Source organism: Gymnogyps californianus, chromosome 3 (assembly GCF_018139145.2).
Source record: "Gymnogyps californianus isolate 813 chromosome 3, ASM1813914v2, whole genome shotgun sequence".
NCBI lineage: Eukaryota > Metazoa > Chordata > Aves > Accipitriformes > Cathartidae > Gymnogyps > Gymnogyps californianus.
The window spans coordinates 76,386,185-76,411,250 of NC_059473.1; the positions used below are offsets into that span (position 1 = coordinate 76,386,185).

The window sequence follows — 25,066 nt, forward strand, 5'->3', positions numbered from 1 at the left end:
TGAAGACACAGGCTAGCCAAACCAATATCCAGGACTGAAACTGGAAGGGCATATAAGTAAAAAAAATTGGACAGAAGTTCATGACCAGGCTGCTAATCAAAACAAAACAAACTGAAAAGCTCTCCAGTGGGAATTAATCATTCAATAAGGTCTTATTGTGGGGCAGATTCCCATGACCATTTGGGGAGAAGGGGTTGAGGACTTGTAGGCAAAGAGTGGGTTACACGTTTGCAGTGAAGAGGAACAGTTTGGAGGGAAGGTGAGCTACAAACCTGCAAAAGAAGCTGAAAGTCCTCTTGCGCTCAGTAACCTTCTTTTATGTGGGTTTAGAGATAACCTGCCCTGCCTTGAAGAAGATAGCCTATCAGGCATACTAACCTGGCCGAGCAGGAACATGGGTGGGACAGACTGGCTGACCTTGCAAGAGCCTCTGAACAGCCCTTACAAGAGCTGGTGAAGTATTGGTGGATCATCAGTGTAGACTCCTGTAAAGAGAGGAAGAAGGGAGCTATGTCTTACTCCTCTTCGGTGTCCTAACTGAGCTTTAACAAAGTCTGTAGAAGATACAAGCAACTCTGTTTGTTACACAAAGAGAGAAAAGCTGTTGGTGTGGAGGCTATTTTCCTTTGGAATGTAGAACATAGCTGCTAAATATGGATGTACTTAAACGATTCATACATAAGCAAAACCAAGTTTAATAGAAGACAATATTTTGACCATACCAGACTGTGCATTAAATCAAATCCCTTTCTTCAAGTTGTAGAACTGTAGAATTATAAGTGTAGTTCCGTACAGGTACAATTGCAACTTGCTGTATTCTCTTTGGCAGCAAAGAATCTCTGGCTGAAACTGAGTTGCCTTTCCTAACGTGATGCCTTGATTTACATGTTGACTTTGTCCCAAATTTTAGAAGACAGTATGATCTGACACTTAATTCCCTCAATGTAACATCTTGTTAAGCGATTTTTTTTTTTAGTGAAATATTCCTAAAAAGCTAATAAGACAAAGGTGTCTGCTTTAGCTTTTCTGTTTTGCTCTTGATGAAGAGTCACTGTGGTGAAAGTCAGAATTAACAAAAGAACATTGTAAGAGTTGCAAATGGAGCCAGGAAGAGTAAAATGACCCGTTATCTAGGTGATACAGTGCTTTATGTAGTCCACAGAAATAGACCAAATCGCCTTAATCATGTTGTAGTCTGCAAAAGTAATGCTATGGATAAAATTATTGCTTATGTTAAGGAAGAAAGAAACAATGGAGCAATCGAAAATTCCATGTCATTTCTGTCAAATATTTACAGAAATGGTTTAAACATAATTTGATCCACAGAGCTAATATTCCTTATTATTTCTGTCTGAAAACTCAGAAGATACTAGTATGCGCAGGAATGGTTACAAATGTTTGCTAGGAAAGTGATACTAGTCCAGTATTCTTAAATTAATTACGCGGATTTCTTACTTGTTTTACCTTTTCCCATGAGGACTTTCAAAAACCTGTAAAAATGAGAAATTTTACAATCATTTTCTAAATGGGGAGGAATTAAATTTCCAATATAGAAATTTAAAGCCTTGGGTAGCATGCTTAACAATGTGTGGCATGACATGAAGAGAATTTATGTAGAATTCAGACTGAAAATGAGCTGTCTGCATCCAAATCTTCTTAGGTGTTACTATGAATAGGAAACAAAAAAAAGAGTTCTTAAAAAGCATAATTTAATTATGACAACAGTAAGGCTTAATTATTTTGCAAAATAGTCTTTGAAGAATAGATTGCTAGTTGCTTCAGCAACTAACAAAGTTAGTGCAATGTGTCATCAAGGTAAACAGCAGAAAACATCTGATTTCCTAAATGGGAAAGGAAGAATGAAATATAACAGTTTATACATTAAGTACTGCCTATGTCTATAAGTAGATGGAATCTCAATAAAAACATTTAAGTTCTATTAGACACTTTACAGGTAATGACGTGAAATGATTTGCTTACATAACCTACAGCGTGGAAAGGAATTAAATACCTAATTTGGGTTTGTCCCCAAAAAAGAGCCTGACCAAAAGAAAACAGTGTTACCGAAGATACTGGAATTGAGTTTTCCCTGTGAGAAGTAATGCTAGTAATATATCATGCAGACAGAGTACGTGCTAATTTTCTAAATGGTAGATGTTCATAAAAATGCTGTTCCTGGAATGGAAACATCCAAGTACAGAGCCTGAAGTGTTACTACTGTTGAAGCGTAACCACTCTGCTGTGTTTAGCACTGATCCAAATAATTCCAAAACAAACCTAAATAACTTAAAAACTGCATGATCATGTTCTTTTTTAGTTAAATTACCTGGTATGTACCCTTGACACATGTGAAGCAGAAAGGACAAGTGGATAACTAGAATGAAATAGACTGACTCCAGCTTTGCCATTGGAAGGTGTTGGAATTGCTATTGCAATCGCAGTCCATTCCTGCTTGCCAGCCTTGTTCCCATTGTGATTGCTGCTCCGCTGGTAACTGCTGTAGCCCCACTTGGAGCCGTGACCTCAAGTTTGAAGACTGCTTTACTGGTACCTGTGTGGGTGCAAAAGTACCAGAATTACAAAAATTTATTTCATACTGATTTTGATAATCAAAAAGGTGGCTGACCAGAGGAAGGTTAGAAATTAATGTGCACCGTTTAATGTTTGACCATTTTTTTCAGTGATAGTTTTAAATGTCCAATTTTTTTCTCCCTTTTATTGCTTTATTTCTACTAGTTATAAGATAGATACTATAAATAAGTGAAGGAGAAAAACTGCAGTTTCTCCTCACAGCAAGCAAGCAAGATGTTTGGTTGGCATTTGTTACATAGGCAGGTCTTGTACATCTCTCTCTTCACTAGACAATCCATCTGTAGATGGATCCTTCCATGGCAGGTTACATAGCATTTATCTTCCTTTCACCTAAGGAGCCTAGAGTATGGTGCAAGAGCTGTGCTAACCTCTAATGTTGCCAAACTGTTCCAAGTCCATTGCTGACTTCCCCAGAATCCCTTGTAGTTTACACATGCAGGAAAGCTAGTGGATATAGCCCCAGCAATGAAAAAGTTACTGCTCCCAGCGATGTGTTCCCCCTCAACCAGAAGTCACTTTCACAGTAAAGTCAAGAGTGGAACACGGGTATGTAGCTTGGTTGCCTGAGTGCAAATCCAGAGCCTTTGTGTCTCGGCCAGTTCCACGGTCAGTTGAACCAGAAGGTTGGGCGTTGCGCTGAAGTGGCTGAGCTGTGAACACACCGTCCTTCTGGCTCGCTCTCCCCTGGAGGCAGTAACCCTCGGCAGAGGGGCAGCAAGAAACATCGGGCCATCTTTCACAGCAACTGCCCTTTCTGCTGTGCATTGCTGTCCGTAGATGAGAGCTATGCTACTAAACTGTTGAAACCCAGCAATATTTATCGACTGGATTATTTTGTCACAAGTGATGACAGAAACCTAATGTGCCTGATTTAGTCAAAAACAAAGAACTGTTCCATTAATTGAAAAAAAAAAAAGTATTTTGAAAGTATGGCCCTTAATTCTGTAGCACTAATTCTTGATGTTTACACTGATGTGACTTTCTTCATCTAAGCTGTTATACCAAATGTGCAGTAGTGAGCAGCCGACGTGTTTTTCTTCTTGACTCTGGTGAACAAATGCTGGGCTTGTCTTACTCAAAGGGAAACGTGCATAAGTTTAATGGGATAGAAGTGTTACAATTCTTCAGAGAATCAGTTTTAAACGATTGTAAGAATGATTTGGTGTCTGCTGTTTGGTGACTGCATGTTGATGCACACATTGTCACCAGTGATGTTATATAACTCCTGCGGCCTTCCTGATCCCTATTGGCTTTCTTATTCCTGTTGCATCTGTGCTGTTGGTATGTTTAAACTGGATATCCAGCACAGCATCTTCTGCCTCTGAAAACAAATTCTGGAAATAACCATCTTGCCGACGTGGGCTGAGACCAAGTCTTAGCATAGTTTTAACTGCCCTTAGGAGGGAAGGAAGTTTACTCTTGACACTGTAAGTCAAATAAGGCCATGTCTGTTGTATATTTAAGGCTGCTTCCAAATCTGCATCTCTGCACCATAGCAAAAGTACTGCTCCTGAGTCTCATTCAGCTCCTTTCATCTCAAAAAATAAAGGTGTAGTGTAAGTAAGTGCATCACAGCTTTTTGGTTTAGAGTGGAAAGAATGCTGAATGGCTTTTCTCACATTAAAAAACCCCAGGGTGGAACACAGAGGTGAAAGTGGTTACTGAACACAAATTCTTTCAGAAATAGTAAATATCTGGAAATTTCTTTCTACTGAAGCCATCCTGTTGAGTGTACACTGCACAACAAAAACGTACTGTGTTTTCTGACTAAGCAATTTGCTAACAAGGTGGTTGAAAAGACAAACAGTAAAAATAGTTCTTGTAAAACCTGTGGAATAGTACAAATCACAGCCTTGTGACTCTGTCCTACACTAAAAGGATTTTAAAATTTTTGTATTAACTTTTGATGAGTATCTAGTAATTCCCCCTCTCCTCTCTTTGATGGACAGACAAGGAAACAAATATTATCAGAAACATATTTTATTTAACATAAAATTAGTGTCTAACAACAAGTTTTGTCCCTGCTCTACACTGCAATAACTGACAATGGTAAAAGTACTCTGAGGCTGGGGATTTATTCTCTAACATATATGCGGCAATGTCCACTTTAGGTATTTTTGCATGCCAGATGTACCACCTTTCAAATAGACTGGTGCAGCTTATTTGCATGGATGCAATATAAATTGGATCAAGCAACTAATCTGGCTTGGTTTATTTTTTTTAATCATCATCTATTTTGACCTTTTTTTCAAGTTAGATCAGTTTCCCAGATAAAATTCCCAGCCGGTCCACATAAAAAGTACCGCTGCAACTGAGGGTAGAGTGCACTATGTCTCAGCGGATGAATAAACAGTGGGAAAGGAGAAGGGAGGAAATATCTTACAGTGACAGTGCCACAGCGATGTTGTGTCATGCGACTACAGCCAGAGTGACTGTGGTCTGAGATCTAGTTCATTATCTTTATGGAAGAATATTTCTTCAGTTCATGTACTGACATTATGATATTATCAGTTGCTTTTCTTACTGGTGAGGTCTTAAAACTTGTGCGGAGGAGTTAGAATATGTAAAAGTCTTTTTTACTATAAGCTGTAAACTGAAAAAAAGAATAACTGCAGAGAAATTTCACAGAAATATTTTAAGAAAGACTGGAACATTTTCATGTTGTGTCTTGCTCAAGCTTTTGTGAAGACAGTTTTATGCTCATTTGACTTCTGGCATTCATTAAGCGTCTCTATACTGGAGCAGTAACCTACAAAGTCTTCTTGACTTCTATATTTGACACTCCTGGCAAGAGTGACAAAATGTACTTGCCAAATAATTATCTCCCATGGCAAGTCACTGAAGAGATGGAAAAACACTGAGAGAGATTATCATACCTTTTAGGACAGTCATCATGTTCACAGATCTTAAAAAATGTGAAAAGTATGTTTTTTAAAAAGAAAAAAATCCGTAAAATAGGTTATGGAAAACTACTGTTTGCAACAATATCTGTTATGTTATCGGATGTGTGTATGTGAAGATAACTGGCATATAAAATACCCTTGCCAAAAACTGCGCTTTTTGAGATCAGTCCAGGAAAATAGATCACAGACTTTGCTTTCTTTAGGTGAATTTCAAGAGTATCTATTGCTACTGCAATGGTATTTTCTTACCATTTTGATGCATAAGCAGCAGTATTTCTTTATTCAGGGAAATTTAACTTTTAAAATGAAGTTTGTTGAGGTTACTAAAAGGATTATATTACATGTTTGCCTGCAATAGAGCGATTTAAGCTTAGTAATAAAGGAGTTTCTTATCAGTCTGGTGTTCTTAAATTAAGAATTTGGGAAAAAAGTTAATAATTTACAGTTGGTAGCAAGGACAGCATAGACTTCAACCTGTGCCTCAGGGTCAGTGAAGGGTATGACCTGTATACGTTCTGCTGTGACCTCCTGCCCCAGCACAGCCTGTCGCAGGGGCTGCTCCAGGCTCCCCAAGCTAGAGCGGCTGTGCTTCCCCAGCACCAAGTCCTCCCGCAAAGAGGAGAAGCTGCTCAGCCGTCGCATCAGCATGGGCTGAGAAGCGGCCCCAGGGTTTTAAGAGTGGGGAAGAGCATTGACATGGCCACAGCAAGAGGGCTGAGATAAAAATCATGCATGCAAAGGTCCAAAGGGAGGGATCCCAGGCTAGCAATAGAGCAGGCAGCAGCTTTATGTTCCTCCTCGCTCAGCACTGTCTGCTGCCCCCACCTCTGTTCCAGCAAACCTGTGTCTACCATGAGGCTGGGCCTGTGTCTTTCTCTCTCTCTTTTCAATCTTCAGCTGTTCTGGGAAGCAAAGTTCAATGCAATCTCTAGTATTCTCCCATCCCATGTATCATCCTTCCTACATACTTTTCATGCTTTGTATACGTTGTCACTAACGGCCTAATTAATTCCTTTTTGGTAACTATGCAAGTTAATGAATTTCCGGACCTCTACCCAACTGGTCTTTCTAGAAGAAAAGCTCTTCCTACCCACAGGAGATTCTCAGCAGCTCATAAGGTTGGGCTTTTCAATCTAGCATCAGTGGGGATGCTGTTACAACACTACTGTAGTTGGCAATGAATTTTGCCTTCGCAGCAAAAGAGGGCTTTCAGGATATTTTTTGTGTGTTTTGTATGTATATATACACAGAGAGAGGCTTAGCCAGCCCATTGTGGAATTCTACTGGAGAGAGCAGTGGACGATAGTTCTTAGAGGCAGGGGAGCAGCCCAGTAGTGTGGTGGCAGCCCATTAGTGTGGTGTGGGATGCCTTCAGCCACTGGTGCTGCCAAACGCTTTTCTAACTTCACATCAGGCCTTATTCTCCCCTATTCCGGCTCCCCCTGCCTGCTCCTTGGCTTTTTTATTGAGCAGTTAGAGGTTAAAAACTACAGTGCAATCCATCCTGCAGGATTCTGCAACAACATGGCCATTTTGCTGTAAAAACATATTTTCCTGTTCTTAAATCAAGTCATAAACAGCATAAATTATGTCTATTAATGTATATCTGGCATTCTGTTTGACTTTTATTGTTTGCTTAGCATAGGTGCTGCAAATTAGGTAAGAAAAATGATACTACAGAGTGGATTTCTTTGTTGGAACGGAATAAGATTTTCATAACATTGAAAATGGAAGAACATTTTTACAAGAATCAGTTATATCTAGTTCTAAGTTAAACCCTTGAAAGATGGATGAAATATGGCATGACACAGATATTTCTTTAAAATAAATCCTTTATTGCTTTTTATAAAGGTGGAAACTGTTCTATAGGACACAGAAAAAATGAGGAAAGAGTAAGAAACTGTAATTTATATAGTTTTAGAAAGTAACTGGACAGGGATAACTGATAATTCTGTACAACGAAGTGATAAAAGACAATGAAGATGTATTCAGGGTTGCACAGGGATGTTTTATAAGCTGCTAATAGTCTTACACTGGAAAAGGGGGCATCGAGATTAGATTTAATGAGAAACTTTCCAACAGAAAGACTTGACAGTGGAGCAGTCTGTCAAAATGGTTATTGAAGTATGATCACAAGAAGTGTTCAGGAAGAGATAAGGTAAAACTCTCAAGGGAGCAGTTAGTGCAGAGATTAGCTAGACCTGATCCAAATCATAGCCCTGGTGATGCTCTTGAGATTTAGGGTTTTAAAAAATAATGTAGTGCATTGGTTCATGCCATCTTCTCAGTCCGTATCCTTACAAGTTGTTATCTTATTTCAAGCCTCTCCAACAAGAAAGGGCATAAATATATTTTTCCTGCTCACTCATACTGAGTAGAAGAGAAATGATGAACCTGATATTTCTTGTACTGTGAGAGCTAATTAGGAAACTCAAGAAGAATGTATGGGAGTTTGAAGTTATTTCATTCTTCCTCTGTCTGAGAAATACCATCTGGGCTATCTGACACTGCAATTTCTTGATGCATAGTGACAGATACTGCAAATACTGGGGATCCTGGTTCCATGTATGCCACTTTTTATTAGCTAGTAGAAGATATAACTGCACAGCTTCTAGGGATTTAGTTTGCTAATTTGCTAGCGGTCTTCTAGTCCTGATTTCAGTCATTCTGTATACTGCAGCAATAGCCCAAGTTGTTGAATTTGGTCTTGCTCTGCTATTTTTAAAATGAGTTTGTGTCTTTTGATGGGAACAGTTAAAATGAAACTAGAGAAGAGGAACTAAAAAATGTTGTTGACCATATTTGTCTGCATTAATAGGGGGACAAAGGTTATGGTTCAGAAAAACCTTTGCTTTTTTGTGGTCCAAGATAGCCCAAAAGCCTTTCAGAGCCGTTTTAGCCTTGCTTTGATTTATGGCTAGCTACTTAGTCCTCAAGAAGCGGTTCTCTTGAGAGGGGATTGATAGGCTTAAGGAATGCTGTGGTTATGTTCAGTTTCTCTTGACCGTATCTCTCACAAGGTTTGTTGGGAAAGAGCAGCACAGCATCTGTGTGAGGATTGCCTTGCAGCGTCTTCAAGAGGGAAGTGGAGCCAGCTTTTGAGCTGCCACAGTGGGTTTAACAATTCAACCCTCTCCTCAGACTGCTATGGAAAAGTCAATAGAGCTGTTGTCAAGAGAAAGGGCGATAAAAAGCGCTGCATCTGAACAGCAACAATGCTATTGGAAGGACAGGATAGGCAACTGGGTTTACATTTACCAAGGAAAGAAATAAGAATCATAAGATAAAGAAATAAGAATCATAAGATAAAAAGCAGAGGAGAATGAGGATGGTGAATGGAGTTAGGTTATACAGGAGAACTGTTTAATTGGAAAGGTTAATTGGACATTAAGACAACATATCCAGCAAATTCTATTTAAATACTTTGGTTATAGATAGTTTAAAAATTAATTAGAAATTGTGATGATAGATGATTTAAAAGTCCTAGGCTAGGTACTGTTGCAATCTTTATTACAGGAATTCAAAGGTAGATTACATACATTTTGGAGAGGAGTGATCTAGAGGTCACATTTGTTACAGGGATTGGAATTGCTCTGACTTTTCCCACAAGACATTTCAAGGCAATTGTTTTTTAGGCATCATTTCCTGTAACTTCAGCAGAGATAGCCTCTCACCATTTAAAAAAAAAGCTACTTTTTGTTTCATACTATCAAGGCCCACTGCATACTGCAGTAAGGATATATATATAGAAGCTCATTCAATGCTTCTTCAAATTAGTGCAATTGATTGGCCTTCAGGAAATAAAAAGTGGAGGAGAAACCAAAGCTATGTTGTTTTTTCTGAGCAGATGTTGTACTAATTATGTGCATAATTTTAACATTTAATTGAGGAAAAGAGTCCTTATGCTTAGATTATCAGAAACTGTCTAGAATTTGCAGTTAGTGATACTAGAGTTCATTGCAAGTCTTTCAAAAGTCAGAATACATGTGCAATTTATATACTAACATTTACTTGTGTCTCAAGCATGTTTTAAAAGCTGTTAAAATGCCAAAATTCAGGCTATGCATAAAACATTCTTTTACCGTGTTTGCTTTATGATACAATCTTTAATGGATAACTGCACACCCTGTTTAAGCCAAAACCCAACCCAGTTTACAGCTATGTTTTGGTACAAAACATTTCACGCTGTTCAGATTCTGTCTTCCTCTACATGTGTCTACATGTATTCTCTCTTTGTCTTTTGGAGGCAATAAAGAGAGATGGAAGATAGATGGAATACAGTTATACAGATATAATTAGGTGAAATGAAGGGCATAATGTGTTTGGTTTGTTTTATTTGATGCGCATATCTATTCTTCAGAACCTGAGGTTGCAACATTTTGTTTTTTTCTAATCATTCCAGTAATCTAAGGCCTTATTTTGAGGGGATGTACTACACAGAATTGGAGGGTGGAAGGTTGCTTCAAACTAAGTGCTTAAGTTCAGAATTGTTTCTTTTTAAATGGTCTTCTCTGTGTATGGCTAAACACATGACTAAGAGCAGCATTTATTTCCTGATAATAGATTACTGTGGATCTTTTCTCATTTTTGGTCTCTTGCAGGGCTTAGCTAATATTGAAGCAGCACTATATAACAAAACACTAGACACTTTAATGATGTCTCCATTTACTGATCCTGGAAAAATAATTATGTTGATTTTTTTTTCATGTATAGAGGATTTTCTTCAGTAAACTTTTTTCTTTCCCTTTACAGATTTCAAGCATGTGTTTATTTTGCATCTGTCTTTCAAGCTATGTCATGTGGTATCCATTACTTAGCATCTGTGTTCATGGCTGTTACTCCTAACTTTGTATGTGGGATCCCTGGAAATGTGAGTAGTGTTCTTTTCTACAACTCCTCTGAATCAAGTATAGAGGACATCTGGACACTATGGACATCAACAGAAAATTACATTGTAGTCCAGCTGGAAAATGGAGAAATTTGGGAACTTAATCAATGCAGCAGGTCCAAACGAGAAGTCAGTTTGGATCTGGCATATGAATACAAAGGCAACAAGTCCATATTTTCTTGTTCTGATGGATTTCTCTATGATGATGCAAAGTGGAAGAGCACTGTTGTTACGCAGTGGGATCTGGTCTGTGACCGAGAATGGCTTGCAAAATTAATCCAGCCTACGTTCATGATTGGAGTCTTGATTGGAGCAGTAATTTTTGGTGACATTGCTGACAGGTAAAGTGCCATCCTCTGAAAATTGTAGCTGTAGACTGCAGTAACTCCACGTGTATCTACCTGTTTTGGTTTTTTCATTCATTGTGTATTCATAATTATGTATTCACAATTCAGGAGGTTTGGGTATTGTTTTATTCACAAATGTGTTTAACTCAATTTCTTTTTCCAATAGCAAGTACTAATTTTAAAAGGTATTCACAAATCGTTTGCTTTTAGAATTTTTTTCCTACTTTATATCATCCATTGTTCTAGGCCTTGATCCCTCAAATTGCCCTGCGCAGCTAGTATTTGCCCTTAGATTTTTTTTTTTTTTTTTTTTTTAAACAGGAATAGCAACAGTAGTAATAGCAACAGTAAAACCTGGGAGTAGATTTTCACCTCGTTTTCCAGGAGGAGAGATTCCTCATGGAAACAGATTTTTATTTCTGGATATGATAAACAGCTGAAGGGCTACTGGAAGGTTAAAAATCATGTATTTTAAGTCACAAATTTCCTAACCTCTGTCATGAATACAGCTCTGTGGGGCTGATGCAAAGGCTTTGAGGGTTTGGTCAGGCCCCACGTTCTTAAAATAAACACCCATACACTATTTTTCCTTGCTGTCCAATTGTAGTTTTTCCCTGAATGGTTAGCGTAAACTTCAGTCTCTTGAAGGTTAGTCCAGATTGGAGGAAAAATGGTTGTCAGTGAGCTGTGCTGTAGTTTCACTTATTGAGCACGAGGAGAGTCAGTCCGTGGAAGGACTCGATCCGAGCAGTCCCTTGCTCACAGTGCCAAGGCTGTCCTTCAGCCCGCTCCCCTCTGACACTTCCTCCCTGGATGTTATCTCAGATCGCACACTGAGATCCGGCGTCAGAGCTGGACTCAGAAGCAATAGTGAGATCCAGGATGTACATCTGTATCCTCCTGCTTCTCTTGGTTTTCTCTCTCAACACAAACACACATATTCCTACCTCAGAAGAATGCCCAGCCGTGCCCCTCTATCCATATGACAGTCAATATCCATATGACAGTCAAATGCCTAAGCTATGTTGCACCTGGTTTTGTCTCAGGCAGTTTATGTACCTGTGTTTTGCTTTGAAGGCTGGTTTAGTGTTATTTATCTCTTTCTATAAAGGAGCTTGTTGACTAACAGCTCTGTTAGGTGGAAGGTGACGTTTTATCCCACAGCTAACAGTATAAGCAGAAAAAGGAGACCAGGCATGTTGTTTTCTGATTTTCCTTCGTTAGCACAACACTACGGTATGACAGTTACAACATGGGAATGCAAAAGTAATGATGGTCTTTTTTTAATTTGGCTTTTAGAACGCATGGAATCAATCCTGCCTCCCAATGCAAGGCTTTGTAAAACCATATTTAATACAAAACCAGAATATAATGCCAACATTTGTTCCGCGTCCCTTTAAATCATTCATAGCTTTATTAATTAATACTCAGACATGATTTATAAGGTTATGATCATATTGTTCTCATTTCCATTAATTCAAGCCATGGACAGCCAGTTAAGATAATACACACATTCTGAGTTGCAGATTTACAACTGTAGATTTTACAGTTGAAAGTTGTTATTTTCTGACACATCCTGGCTGGTAGGAAACAAGTTTGTGGGTTCCTCCCCTTCCCAGTTAACAGATTTCCCAACAGAAGAGCTCCGACAGCTAGGACTCACTGGGATCTCTTCTGGCAGGGATCAGAGACCAAAAGTGCATGACTCCACGTCAAGGTTGGAGAAAAACAGTTTTTTTAATGTAGTACCAAATACTCACGGAGAAAAACTGACAAACAAGCCCACATCCCTGAAAGTCTTCAAACTCTCTGTCTAATCATAATATCCACATCTGTGAAAAGCTATTTGCAGTGGAGTAGATAATAAGAGTCCAAGAGAATATTATCAGGGAAGAAAAATGATTCCACGCATTTTGTATGACAGAACATTTGTAGATAGAATATAATGAATCCTCAACAGAGTCTTGTATATCTACTGCAGATTTCTAGGTTTTCTCCTCAGATGAGCTTCTTATTGATAGCATGTGCTCACTTGTTTAGGGACTACTGGCTCTACTTGGTATATTTTCTCCCTGAGATACGGGAAGAAGATAAACAAATAGAAGTTCCTTTTTACTAAATGCCCTTCTTTTACACTGGAAATCACTATGTTGTTGATGGGAAGCTAGTATTTGACAATTTTTTTGCTGTTAGTATACTAGCTTTGTGGATTTCTCTGTTTGTATATGCATGCATGTGTGCTGTGATGCAATCAGAAAATTCAGGGGAACTATGTAATTGTCATTTATTAGAGAATTCAACTTTAAATAACTGGACAAAGAGATGTTACAGAAGCCTTTCATTACTATCCAAATTGGTTGTTACTTTGGCAAGAGATGGCATGTGTTATCACAGCTAACTTTTGTTAGAAATTAACAGCTTGATGTTACTTAATATAAAATATCTGAAAAAGCGAGTCTTACCTACTGTCCTCATAAATAAGACAGAGTAAATTTGCAGGTTAGTTATGTAGAAGTTAAACTTGAAACTGGAGGTGAGCATATGTAATGTCCACTTCTGCACATTGCTTCCAGCCAGGAATTATGGAATGGAAGTTCTGTGCATAGGAACTTCCTTTTCCTTGGAAGCTGGAATTACTGAAAAATTAATACAGGTAACTAAACCAGAGTTTCTGTGGTGAGTAAAAGTATTAAGTACAGTATTTTCAAACTCATTTCCAGATAGGCTCTCTGGAGTTGCAGGTGTATTTTAATAGAATGTTTGTGGTTATTCATAATTTTATTACTGCTGTGATTTGCAGACTGGGAAGACAGCGTGTTATATGGTTCACAAGTGCTGGTCAGTTTGTATTTGGCATCGCAGTGGCCTTCACGTTTGACTACTACAGTTTCGTGATTGTGCGCTTTCTCCTTGCTATGGTAAGAAAGGATGTTCACCTTGGCTCTTTTTATGTGTCATTTCCTACCCCTTCTCAGGAAAACCTCCCCTTTGTTATTGTTTCCTCCCCTACTTCATTATTCTAAAGCCCCCTCTGTTGCACTTATTTCAGCAGAGCAGGGAGAGTCTGAATGTTCTTGGACCACAGCACTTTTCCTCTTTGAATTAATAGAAAGCATCTGTATGAAGCAGTGTTTGGTACTTCCTCCATCCCAACCTCTGCTGGACTGGTAATTAAATACCAAGTGTGAGCAGCAAACTCTGGATTCTGCATTGCAGCTGCCATTGCATTTCTCCTTATTGTTAGAAATAGAGTGTATTTTTCTTAAAATAACAAATCTATAATAAGTATGATTTTTATCTCTACCATTTTGAGTGATGGAGGAGAGATGCACATTTTCTCTTCCATGCATCTCTTTGGTCTTTTAAGCTACATCTGGAATACTAAATACTTAGGAAGACATGTTTAACACCTAGATGTTTATACTGTACTTAAGGGTATTCCAGTATATGTGTTTATGCATATCTATATACATACTTTTATACATATGTATGATATATATCCAATATCTGATATATATTCAATATTTATACATAGTAACCAATTTTAAATTACTATTTTACATCCAAAAGTATATTTGTAGTCTTTCACTATATGATGCATAAAGAAATTAGAATGCTATCACAAGAAAAATTATGTAGCTTATTTAAAGTAGGTTAGGAATTTGGAAATAATCACGTAATTTATTTTATTCCTGCTGACAGTGCATTAGTCAAGACAGGACCTTGCACCTGGAGCTCCCTTTGCCTGATGAGAGCTCACAACGATTTCCTAGCAGGAAAAACTGCATGGGCATTTCAGCCTTGAACAGTGAGATCAACAGGAGTCCCTCTACTGAATCCTTTGGCTGTTGATGCTAGGGGCTGTGGTAGTTTAGAAAAGCAAAAAGCTCTGACCAGACCAATGCTGTAGGCTTTAACTGCCCGCTGGGGCTGATTTGTGAGACGGAGGTCTAAAGCTCTAGACACTCAGATCAGCGCAGCTCTCCTATCAGGTTCAGTGGGTTCAGAATCAAAGATTATTAACTGGACTACTTTTAACCAGAAAATTGATTAATCAAAATGATATACTGGAATATTTTCTAGTCTAGATTTTCTAGCTGTGTTTTGAAATGTATTGAGATACCAAGAGTTTGACTGTTGCTAGAGAAATTGAAATATATATATATTCAATAATATATATATATTCAATGAAGAAATACTATAATGCAGAACATGCCAGTAATTGCATTCACTAGATAATGTATGAGAACTTATAACCATATCTATGAGATTCTCTTCCAACATTGTAAAAACTTTGATTTAATGAGATAATTTACAAGGATGTGGAAGGTAATTCTCAGTAAATTTGCAGTTCCCTGACATACAGATTATTAATAGTCTACTTAAAAGCCAAGGTCAAAATTTTCAGAAGTGGCAGTTACTTCAGGGGACCTCATTTTACCGAGCATCCAGTTTGCGATGTCATTAAGGGACCTGATTTTTGGAGGTGAAGGGCTTAGTGACATCAGCAAATTAGGCTCTTATTCAGGTGTCTCTTGCTGGGTCTCCCCCACTACAGAGAAGCATCCAAAATCACTTCACATTTTTAAACACAGTGTCCAGGCAATCTGAAGGTTTGAATGAACTTTTTCTCCAGCTGATTTGTTTTCAGGGTTGCCTTTTTTTCTGTCAGTGTGGAACATGCCGGTGCGGTGGCAATGAAGCGTACACAAATGTGGAACACTGTTAGCTGTTTGTTTTTATTGCTGTTGCACAAGGAGAGTAGATACAAACCTCACTCTTTTTTTTTTTTTCTCTCTCTCTCTCCACCTCCCCCCCCCCAGGTTTCAAGTGGCTATCTGGTTGTGGCTTTTGTTTATGTGACTGAATTTGTTGGCATTAAAGCACGAACCTGGGCTTCTATGCATGTCCATGCTTTTTTTGCTATGGGAATTATGGTTGTGGCACTCGTGGGATTTTTGGTTCGGACCTGGTGGGTCTATCAGATATTTCTCTCCATAGCGACTCTTCCCTTTGTCTTGTGCTGCTGGATGCTCCCAGAAACACCTTTTTGGCTCCTGTCAGAGGAAAGATACGAAGATGCGCAAAAAGTAATTAATATAATGGCAAGATGGAATAAAGTAAGCACTCCCTGCAAAGTTTCTGAACTGTGCTCAGTCCAACAAGATGATCTAGTCAGTGGCAGAACGGGTGACAATGACACGTCTTCAACAAAGAAGCACAACATCTTAGACCTGTTTTGTAACTGGCACATTGCAAGAAGGACCATCACAGTCTGGCTGATCTGGTTCACTGGGAGCTTAGGGTACTACGTCTTCTCCCTCAGTTCTGTCAGTCTAGGAGGCAATGAATATTTAAATCTGTTTCTCATAGGTAAATATTTTTGTACCTTATTCTGTTTATGACAGAACTAGAACATAACATTTAGAAATGTCTATAGATTTGACAGCCAATTTTTTAACTTTGTTCATTCAATTATGAACCTTGTTCAAAAAGTTTCTTGCTAATCCTTCATAAAGTTGACTAACACAGGAGGAGTATTGTTCACTCCAAATCTCACTGTTTCTGAAAAAAAAAGAGAATTTAAAATTTGTTGGTGTACAAAATTCTTCTCCGTCTGTCTTTGTGATTGTAAACCCATATTCTGTTTGTCTCCTCTTTGCCCTGCAAGCATATAGCGAATCCACACAAACACCAAGGGAAGCAGACCAGTAACACAAAATTCACATGGCTCTGTTAAAGGCACAAACTGGGAAAATGAGAGAAAAAAATTATTCCTTTAATCACTTACAGTCGTGATATATTGGGTTTGTCTGTGTAGAAAATAGATTCATAATTCTCAGAAGCAAGAGTAATTTTAGTTTTCTCAAAAGTATATTTTTAATTTAGTTGTAGTATTCTTTTAATTTTGTCTGTCTGACTGTAATCTTCCTCTGGTATGTAAGTTATTTATAAAGGCAGCTCAGTGCATTCAAGGCCTGATCCAAAGTTTGTTAAGATCAGTGGAAATATTCCATTGACTTCAGAAGACTGGATCAGACACACAGCTCTGAGCCAGCAAAGAATTAAATCATGCGCTTTGCTTTATGCAACTGAGTACTCTCAGTAAAGTGAATGTGACTGTTCATGTACATAAGCACACAGAAGGACTGGGGCTCTCATGAGTTCAGTTTGTGTTGTCACGTATTATAGCATATTGGTAGACTGACGTGTTGAAGAGTGGTTGCTACTATTGCACAGATAACTAAACTGTTACAGTGGAGTACAGTGCATAAATCACCGTATCCACCTCTTCCAAAAATATTTTAGCAGACTAACAAACACTGAATAATTGCAACCTGCTTTTACCAACACAAGCCCAAAAGATTGTTTCCCGATATTATAGGTGTATTGATATACTATACGTGCTTAGCAAAGGAACGCAGCATATTTGTTCAGGGCTGTATCTTATGTTCTTCCTTGATTTTACATTGGACATAGTAGCATTCTTCATGGGCAAATTGGTTTAAAACATGTCTGAACTGGCTTAGGCTCAATATAATTTGTCTAGGGGCAAATCATGTTTACACAGGGTTTGTGAACAGTCCTAGCCAAACACCAGTTCCTTTAGAGCTGCAGAAGTTTTTCTCTGGAAAGAGACATTAGGAAGAGACGATGTGAGTAAGAGTGGGATATTGTAGACAGCTGCCCTCTTTTTAATGGAGAACAGAGAAAGCTGGAACCGCACTCTCTGTATTTGTGGAGCTGACTCAGAAAACCAGACCTGGAGAGACCTTGCTTGCCTTTTACATTGGGGTGATTTTGGACTGAAGCTGGGGGAGGTGCCTGTGGCTTCAGTTCCGTGTCCAGGTGGAAGCTGGCAAATCCTGAGAGGTGTGTCGGTGCGACACTAGCAATATTCCTTGTGGGCACGCTTAAGCTGTTGATGTGAAAATACCTGAAGCAGAAGAGCAGCAAATGGAGAGCTTTCAGTCACAAGTGCCAGTGTCATAAAAGCAGGACCGCGGCCTTGCTGTTTTCTGTAATCTTCCACCCCAAAGAGAACTGGAGCTGCTCTGCGCTGTGAAACCCATTTTCCTTCTCCTGCTCCATCCCCCACTACTGTATTTTAGGCCATATTTTCTGCCTTCTGTTGTGATTTCTGTTACCAAATGAAGTCGCCCAACACACTGGTTATCTCTAGATTTCACTTATTTATTACCCCTAGATTAAATTAATCCTTATAAAGAGGAAGTTAGAGTTATAACATGAATATGTGTAATCATGACTTAAAACAAAATAATTTCATACTGACAGGTGCTGTGGAGTTGCCTTGCTATATCATTGCTTGCATTGGGATGGACAGACTGGGAAGGAGAAACACACTCATTCCGTTCCTTATTTTAAGTGCACTGATCTGTGTTTTAATTATGTTCCTACCTCAGGTTAGTCACCTATTGTTGAAAGTGTTTCTATAGTAGAAATTGATTTTAAAGGCTCTTAAATCTGTAGATGCAGCTGCTCCTTCTAAATCATATAGTTGATTAAAGGCTGTTTTTAAATTGCAGCTCCAGTCTAAGATAGATTTCTGTATTTTCAGTACAGGTTTCACTATCATTGCTGGAGTCACGTGTAAAATGTTCCCAGGGCTTCAGTGAACCAGGACTGGTAAAAAGTGATATGGACACTAGTTACTTATTGAGACCGATTTTAAAAAAGCAAGGAATAAGTATTACTTATTGTTTAAAGAAGGGTCACAACTTTTGAAGGATTTAAATTAAGTTTGGAACAGTGTTATTTTCTGGTGATTTATTTATTTGTGCTCTCTTTCAATAGGATTTCAATATATTAATTATCTTAGCAAATATGGCTGGAAAATTTTCAATAGGTGTGGCATTTGGCCTCATATATCTCTACACAGCAGAACTGTACCCAACAATTGTAAGGTAAGAACTTTTGCCAGTTATGTATTTTTCATTACTTTGCTGTTATTTCCTTTCCTTTGTTATGCTCCTGCGCCAGATCCAGCAGCTCTTGGCATCAGTGGTGGTGGACTGCTGAAAGACTTGGGATGGGATGAGTTCATCAGCTGCTTCGGAGTTGTCTAGTGTTTGACTGTACCATAAATTTTTATTTATTTTTCATTCCATGTGGATTCATTGGTTTCATTGGGGAACTAGAAGAATACTCAATACTTTCTTAAACATTATTTATGCCTTTCTTAAAAGTCCTGGTTGTTCATCCTGTGGTCTATGCTGAATGATGATTATATTTTTAATCTTAATTATAGAAGCAACTGAATTTCACTACAATATAAATTTACATTGGTGTAGCAATAGCTTCCTAGTATAATTGCTTAAAGACACATATCCTACTGATGTTTTAAGTGTCTGCATTTCTAATTGTTTCCTTTACCTGCCAGAATTCTTATCAAATTCTTTGTTTTATGTATAGATCACTTGCTGTTGGAAGTGGAAGCATGATGTGCCGTGTAGGAAGTGTGGTCGCTCCTTTCTGTGTATATCTGAGAAGTGTTTGGATTTTCATGCCACTTGTAAGTATTTATTTCAATGGTGAATGTTTGTGGTTTTGAAAAGGTGTATGTGTCACTTGTTTTCTCAGGAGCCAAAAGCTGAACTTTTATTTTGAAAAGGAAATTGAGTGAACCATTCTTGTTCCAAATTTTAAGTCTCAAAGATTAGTAACTTCATATTGTTAAAAATAGGCAGCTGAAGCAAAAGGGAGACTTTGAGTCACTGAAATCTTCTGAAATGTTTTTATGGTGGAAGACATAAAAATACTTATGCACTGAATCCTAGTATAAAATTGATAAAAATATTTTCCATAAAAATATACTTCATCTACCATGTAACGTTTAGGAAGTGTCTTAGTCCATACTTCGTTACTCTGCAGGCCTAGCAGTTCTTGACCATGCTCCTGATTTATTCTTACCCTTTTTCAACGGCATAGTTCTTCCATTCTTGGAATTCACCGTGGGTGGCTGTTTTTTCTTATGTTATTCCTTAATCTTTTCCATGGCTTCCCTGGGATGTTGCATCTTTGGAATAGCCTTCCAAAAGATCAAGAATGTCTTATGTTCACTATATTGGGTCTTCACAGCTGTCCCAAAGCTGTTTTTCATTTACAAGAACTGAACAAAACAATTCATGAGATAGATAGGAAAAGAGAAGCAAATGGTATATTGATGAGGTTCACGGTGACTTTGACAAGCAACAGAACCTTGGATTCATTAAGCACATCCTACTTGTAGGTAACTCGAGGGCATGCTACCATTAGGTTTTGTCTTCTACCACCAGTTGCCCCAGGAAAACAGAGGTGGGACCATTCCTTTGTGCACTTCAGGCATTTTGTCTGCATTATGTAGCTTCAGATCCATTTTGGACAAAATATTTTATGTATTTCCTGCTCACAGACGAATCACATTTCTTCATTACATTTCTGTTATGAAGCATTTGCTGCTAAGAAATCCTGCAGCTATCCAATCCCTTTTTTTTCCTGAAGGATAATTTATGCCCATATCTGTAAAACCAGAAGGAATTCCAAAGTTTATATTAAAGCTTTAAGTAGAGAAGAGTTTATTAATGATTTAAAAATAGTTTGAGTTCTTTCAAAAACCCCTTAGAATTCACTGTGACTAGCACATCAATGTTTTATGTAGATTATACGTGTCAGAAGGTGAAAATGTAATGGGATGTGTCTTTAATCTGGATTCTTACCCTAATTTTGTCTAGCACATTGGAATTTCCTGAAAAAGTGGCATTGTGTCCTTTTGATTTTGCAACTATAAAATCCTCAATTATAGATGCTAGAGATTGGTTTCAGAGAATCTTGGGAACTCATTTCATTATTTAAATTAATTACTTTCAGTTGTTTTGGATGAAAATTAAGGGGATGAAGGAGACCACAAATTAATTTATTCCCTCAAGCTCCTAAAAAATGTTTGCTTTCATAATAATGGCCCCATACAAACCAAGATAACATCCCAGAAAAGATGAAGAAACATTTGCACAACAGGGTGGTCATGGGAGGACATTCTTTTTCTCTTGTCAGTGTTTTGCCTTTACTGGCTGAGATAAGCTTTATCTGTGCAGAAGTGCTGCAGTTAAACCACAGATGGGGAATGCTCAAGCATGCTGGAGAGCCGTGCAAATGGCAGTATAAACAGAGGAATTATTTCAGCTATGAACAACTCTCAGTGTACAAAAAGTATCCAGAGTATTTGTAGAGTTGTGTGGTAGTTCACAGTGAATATGTTTTCATTATTAGCTCCTATTATAAAACATTTGTCAGTTTATTAAATAGGCTTGTCTTGAGTTAGAGCATAGCGCGCCAAGTTTCAGGTCATGTAAGTGTTTTGGGATGGAAATGAAATGAAATGGATTACATTTGTAAGTAAACTCATATACATCGTGTTGATCTATTGTATACACCACACATTGTCAAGCAGTTGCTACTGCTATTTGTTTGACAGTTTGCCTCATGTACAGTTATGCCACCTGTGAGTAATGCAAGCATCTCATCTGAATGCCTATAAATCTTGAATAACTTGCCAAGTATGTTTTTCATGTGACAACCTTCTAGAAAACTTACAGTAAAGCAACTGCTCCATGTATAACCTATTTCTGTTTCTCAGCTGTTAAGAATTATGTTGCAGTAGCCCTTTAACAGACTTGATTTTTCTCTCAGGTAAACCATAAATTATAAATGAAAAAACCCCTCCACTGAGGTCAGTAAAGTTAAATGAATGCAAATCCTGTGTCTAATACTAGTGGATTTTCAGGACAAAATTTAACCTTTTTTTGTTGCAGTAGGAATTTTGTAAATAAGATCACATTTTAGATTGGTTCAGAGCCATCAGATGTGGATATAAATATAAATAACAGACTAGAATAATCATTTTTTCTCAGAAGTAAAAGTATTATTTTGTAGGGATATTTAATTCAAATTATCTTTTATTCTAGACTAAATATATTGAGTCCTGGTCTTAGACCACTGTGAAATGAAAATTGTTGCTCCAGGTGGGGAGGAGGACATATGAAAAATGGTGGTAAATCTTTTTTTGAAGTTTTTTATGGTAGCTGTTAGAAGCTGCTGGCTGTACTGAAGTGTTGGGAATACTTTGAGAGTTTGACTAAGCAGAAAGTCAGATTTCAAATTAAGACCCTGAAAAAGCAATGAATTTAAGCAGGTACTCCTGTCAAATTAACTTCAATGGAGCTTAAACGTACTTAAATACTTTGTACAATAGTACACATTAATCCATAAGCATTTAACTCATTGACTGTATCAGAAGAACATTTTCTAATGCTGAATTATATATGTAAAATAGTACATACATACAAAATGTACACATTTGTTATGAACAAGCAAAGGGCTAAATTATGTCAGATGCCTCATGAAGAAGTATGCCAAGATAAGACTGCAAAAGACTTGCTTTGACTAAATGTGAGTAACTTCATTGATAAGTGTGGTTACTGCCCCTGAAAATGTAGATGACATTTGAGAAGTCCTTTCGTTAATATACTGTCACTTAATTGTTTCATATTCTGTCTTTCGTAGGAAATACTGGAAAATGCTTTGTAGGGTCAGGGAGAAGTGAAACACACTGAATTAGTCGGCATGCAGCTTTCACATTGAAAAAAAGAAAACTAACACGTGATGGAATAGAGTTGAGAGAGCTGAGATGAAAAGGCAGGAAAGATGGTGGTGCGTACGCTTACAGAATAGTGAGAGTTTGCAGGGGAATAAGAGGTAGGTTCATGAGGAAGGAAAACATGAGAAGAATGCAAAGTGTCTAAAAGACTAACCAAAACAGAGAAGACACACATACTCAAAGCACACAGCGTTGCTTTAACCTTGTTCTGTTGGGCATCAGTAGTGACCCTGTTCTCATAAACTCCAAATGTATGGGTGTCCATGAGCTTCAATATCCTCAAATATAAACTTATGACAGCCTAAAGGATGTGCATAAGAGAGGTTACTGTGGAATAGCTGCCATGTGTCAATTCATCCTGTCTTGCCATGGCAGAAAATCATGTGGAGAAGAGTTTTGACACTCAGAGGTGAGACTTTAATATTTTGGAATATATTTTTAAATATCACTCCTGCCACATATATATGCCTGCAAGGATTTCCCTCAGTTTGTCACTCAGTGCCATTTCCTCTGGTCCTATTACTGCTAGGATTTTTTTTTTAATTTTTCATGGTAAGAGCATGAGTATTTTATTTTCACTGTAGTTTGTAGTATTGAACAGTATTTTGCTTAATTTTTTATTTTGTCAGCCTCTATATTTAATGCAAGTGCAAAAAGAGGAGTGTATGCAACTGTGAATTCTGCTTCTCAAAAGAGTGCTTGAAACAAGCTGTCCTCTTCTTTTGGAGGGGAGGGGAGGGGAAGAAAAGCAGCGTGGTGCATGTGCATGAAAATAGCACTGTTCAAGGTTACAATGGAGAATTCCGATTTCAAAGCACCTTTCTGACTTAAAGAGAAAGTCTGGCTTAGCCGCAGATGGTAGCTGGCCAGTTCTTGTCTCAAGCTCTGCGTGAGAGACATAGGCATAGTAATTCCAAATGTTCTCTCTCACACTTGGAAAGAAAGTATTAAACAAACAGGGCAGACCTGAGAATTAACATAGGGCAAGATAAGGATAATACAGTATCAAAGTGCACAGTCATAAAATGGAAAAACACTGAGGCCAAGCATGATGTACTGTGTGGAAGCATTTCTGTCGAGAGAGATTTGGGTCATTTATAACCTGGTGTTGGAAGAATGTCAGGCTTTTAATGCTGTTCTGTACTTCAAAGGAGGAAAGCGTGAATTGTTCTCATTGAACAAGACACAGAAATGAAGGGAAAGAAAAGATACTCCTGGAACATGTGTGTGCTTCTGTATCTACCCCACATGATCCTGATCCTTGCACCGCTCGTGCTAAAGTAAGCTGTTGTTACAGAACTGTGTACACCATGGACACATCCAAGATGTGATCCCAGTGCAAGTGTCAGCAGATGCCTGCACCCCTAACAGCTCTTTGAAACTGAGTTTAGCAAAGTATTCCTGTTGAGAGCTAGCTCATTATCTGCTGAAGAGCTCTTCTGAGCAAGGATGCCCACTTTTGTGGCTCCAGGCCAACAAGCCATGCTGAGAAATTCTGATCTGGCTGTGTGCAGGAGGGACAGGCACACAGGTACAGGGGGAGTAGGTTCAGGAGCTGGAGTGCAAATTGAGATTACAGGTGGCAGGGAAATTGTAGCTCTATGAACATGCATGTAAAAATAAATGTATGCAATCCTAAAATCAGTTCTTAAATATGTACCTGATAGTAGAAATACCAAATGAAGAGATATGTATTGTTTTCTCAAACAGAATTATTCCTGCTTGCACTGTATTGATCCCTTGTGAACAAAACACTTCACTTGCTCTTCATTAATTCTGCTGCATAATCTTTCATTTATGCAACAAAAAAAGGCAGATCTGTTTTACAGTCAACATTTAAGACTTACGATCTTTGCTTTCCCTTACAGTTCCTTGTGCTTTATTTTAAATGTACTCTCAAGCAAGATCGAAGATATGCATAACTTGAAAGACATTTCTACCCTTACAGCTACTGTTTATTTCTTCTAGTTGCTTGTTGGAATCATGGCTCTTCTGAGTGGAATACTAACAATAATGCTTCCAGAAACACTGGGAAAACCATTGACTAATACTTTGGTGGAAGCTACAGAAATTGGAAGAAACAAGAAAAGCTGTTCAGGAAAGACTCCTCCAGCGCACAGTGGTGCAGCATTAGAAAAGATAGAGATGTTTGGTCAAGAAACAGTCAGCACTGAGAAATAAAGCAACAGCAAAATGGCTGTTCCCAATTTTAATCATTATCTAACTTATAAGAAATTTTTATTCAAGAAATGTGACTGTTTATAATATCTGTGCCTTTTACTTTGTATCCAGTCTTGCCTTTTCAATAGAGCAAGTATATAAAACCTTTTCCATGTGACTGAGGTACTGCAGAAAATTTTATAGGATTTCTGGATCCCTTGTCAAACTTACCCAGACTTTAGAAAACCTGTCTGACTTGCTGTGACCAGTTGGAATGATTATTCTAAATGTTGGAACCTACCTGATTACGCATATGTAAAAAATATGCCAATTCTTTGCTTCATATTTTCTGCAGTTAGATTTGTAAACCAACCGCAAAGTGCCCTGTCCAGTCTCGTCCTCTTGCAGCTGACAGTTACAGGCTTGAGACTTCAAAACACGGTAAACTCAGTCATAATTCAAGAGAGAAGCCTTAACATTGCATCAAGTCATATCAATGATTTTGAAGTTAAACTAATTTATT

The 25,066-nt window shown here is 38.0% G+C and overlaps 1 protein-coding gene across 1 annotated transcript; it reads left to right on the forward strand.

Moving 5' to 3' along the window:
* Window positions 1-10,251: 10,251 nt before the first annotated feature.
* SLC22A16 (solute carrier family 22 member 16) lies at window positions 10,252-24,575 on the forward strand. The gene is made up of 7 exons (XM_050894264.1): window positions 10,252-10,724; window positions 13,531-13,648; window positions 15,554-16,103; window positions 18,027-18,154; window positions 18,546-18,655; window positions 19,164-19,263; window positions 24,352-24,575. The coding sequence occupies exons 1-7, from the start codon at window positions 10,288-10,290 to the stop codon at window positions 24,562-24,564; spliced, it is 1,656 nt and encodes a 551-aa protein (XP_050750221.1). The 5' UTR covers window positions 10,252-10,287; the 3' UTR covers window positions 24,565-24,575.
* Window positions 24,576-25,066: the final 491 nt, after the last annotated feature.

Bases quoted from the DNA above. Each gene is read 5' to 3' on its own strand.
- SLC22A16 (XM_050894264.1), top strand. From the start codon at position 10,288: ATGTCATGTGGTATCCATTACTTAGCATCTGTGTTCATGGCTGTTACT. The intron at 10,725-13,530 runs GTAAAGTGCCAT...TGTGATTTGCAG, and splicing joins TTTGGTGACATTGCTGACAG to ACTGGGAAGACAGCGTGTTA. The intron at 16,104-18,026 runs GTAAATATTTTT...TCATACTGACAG, and splicing joins TTTAAATCTGTTTCTCATAG to GTGCTGTGGAGTTGCCTTGC.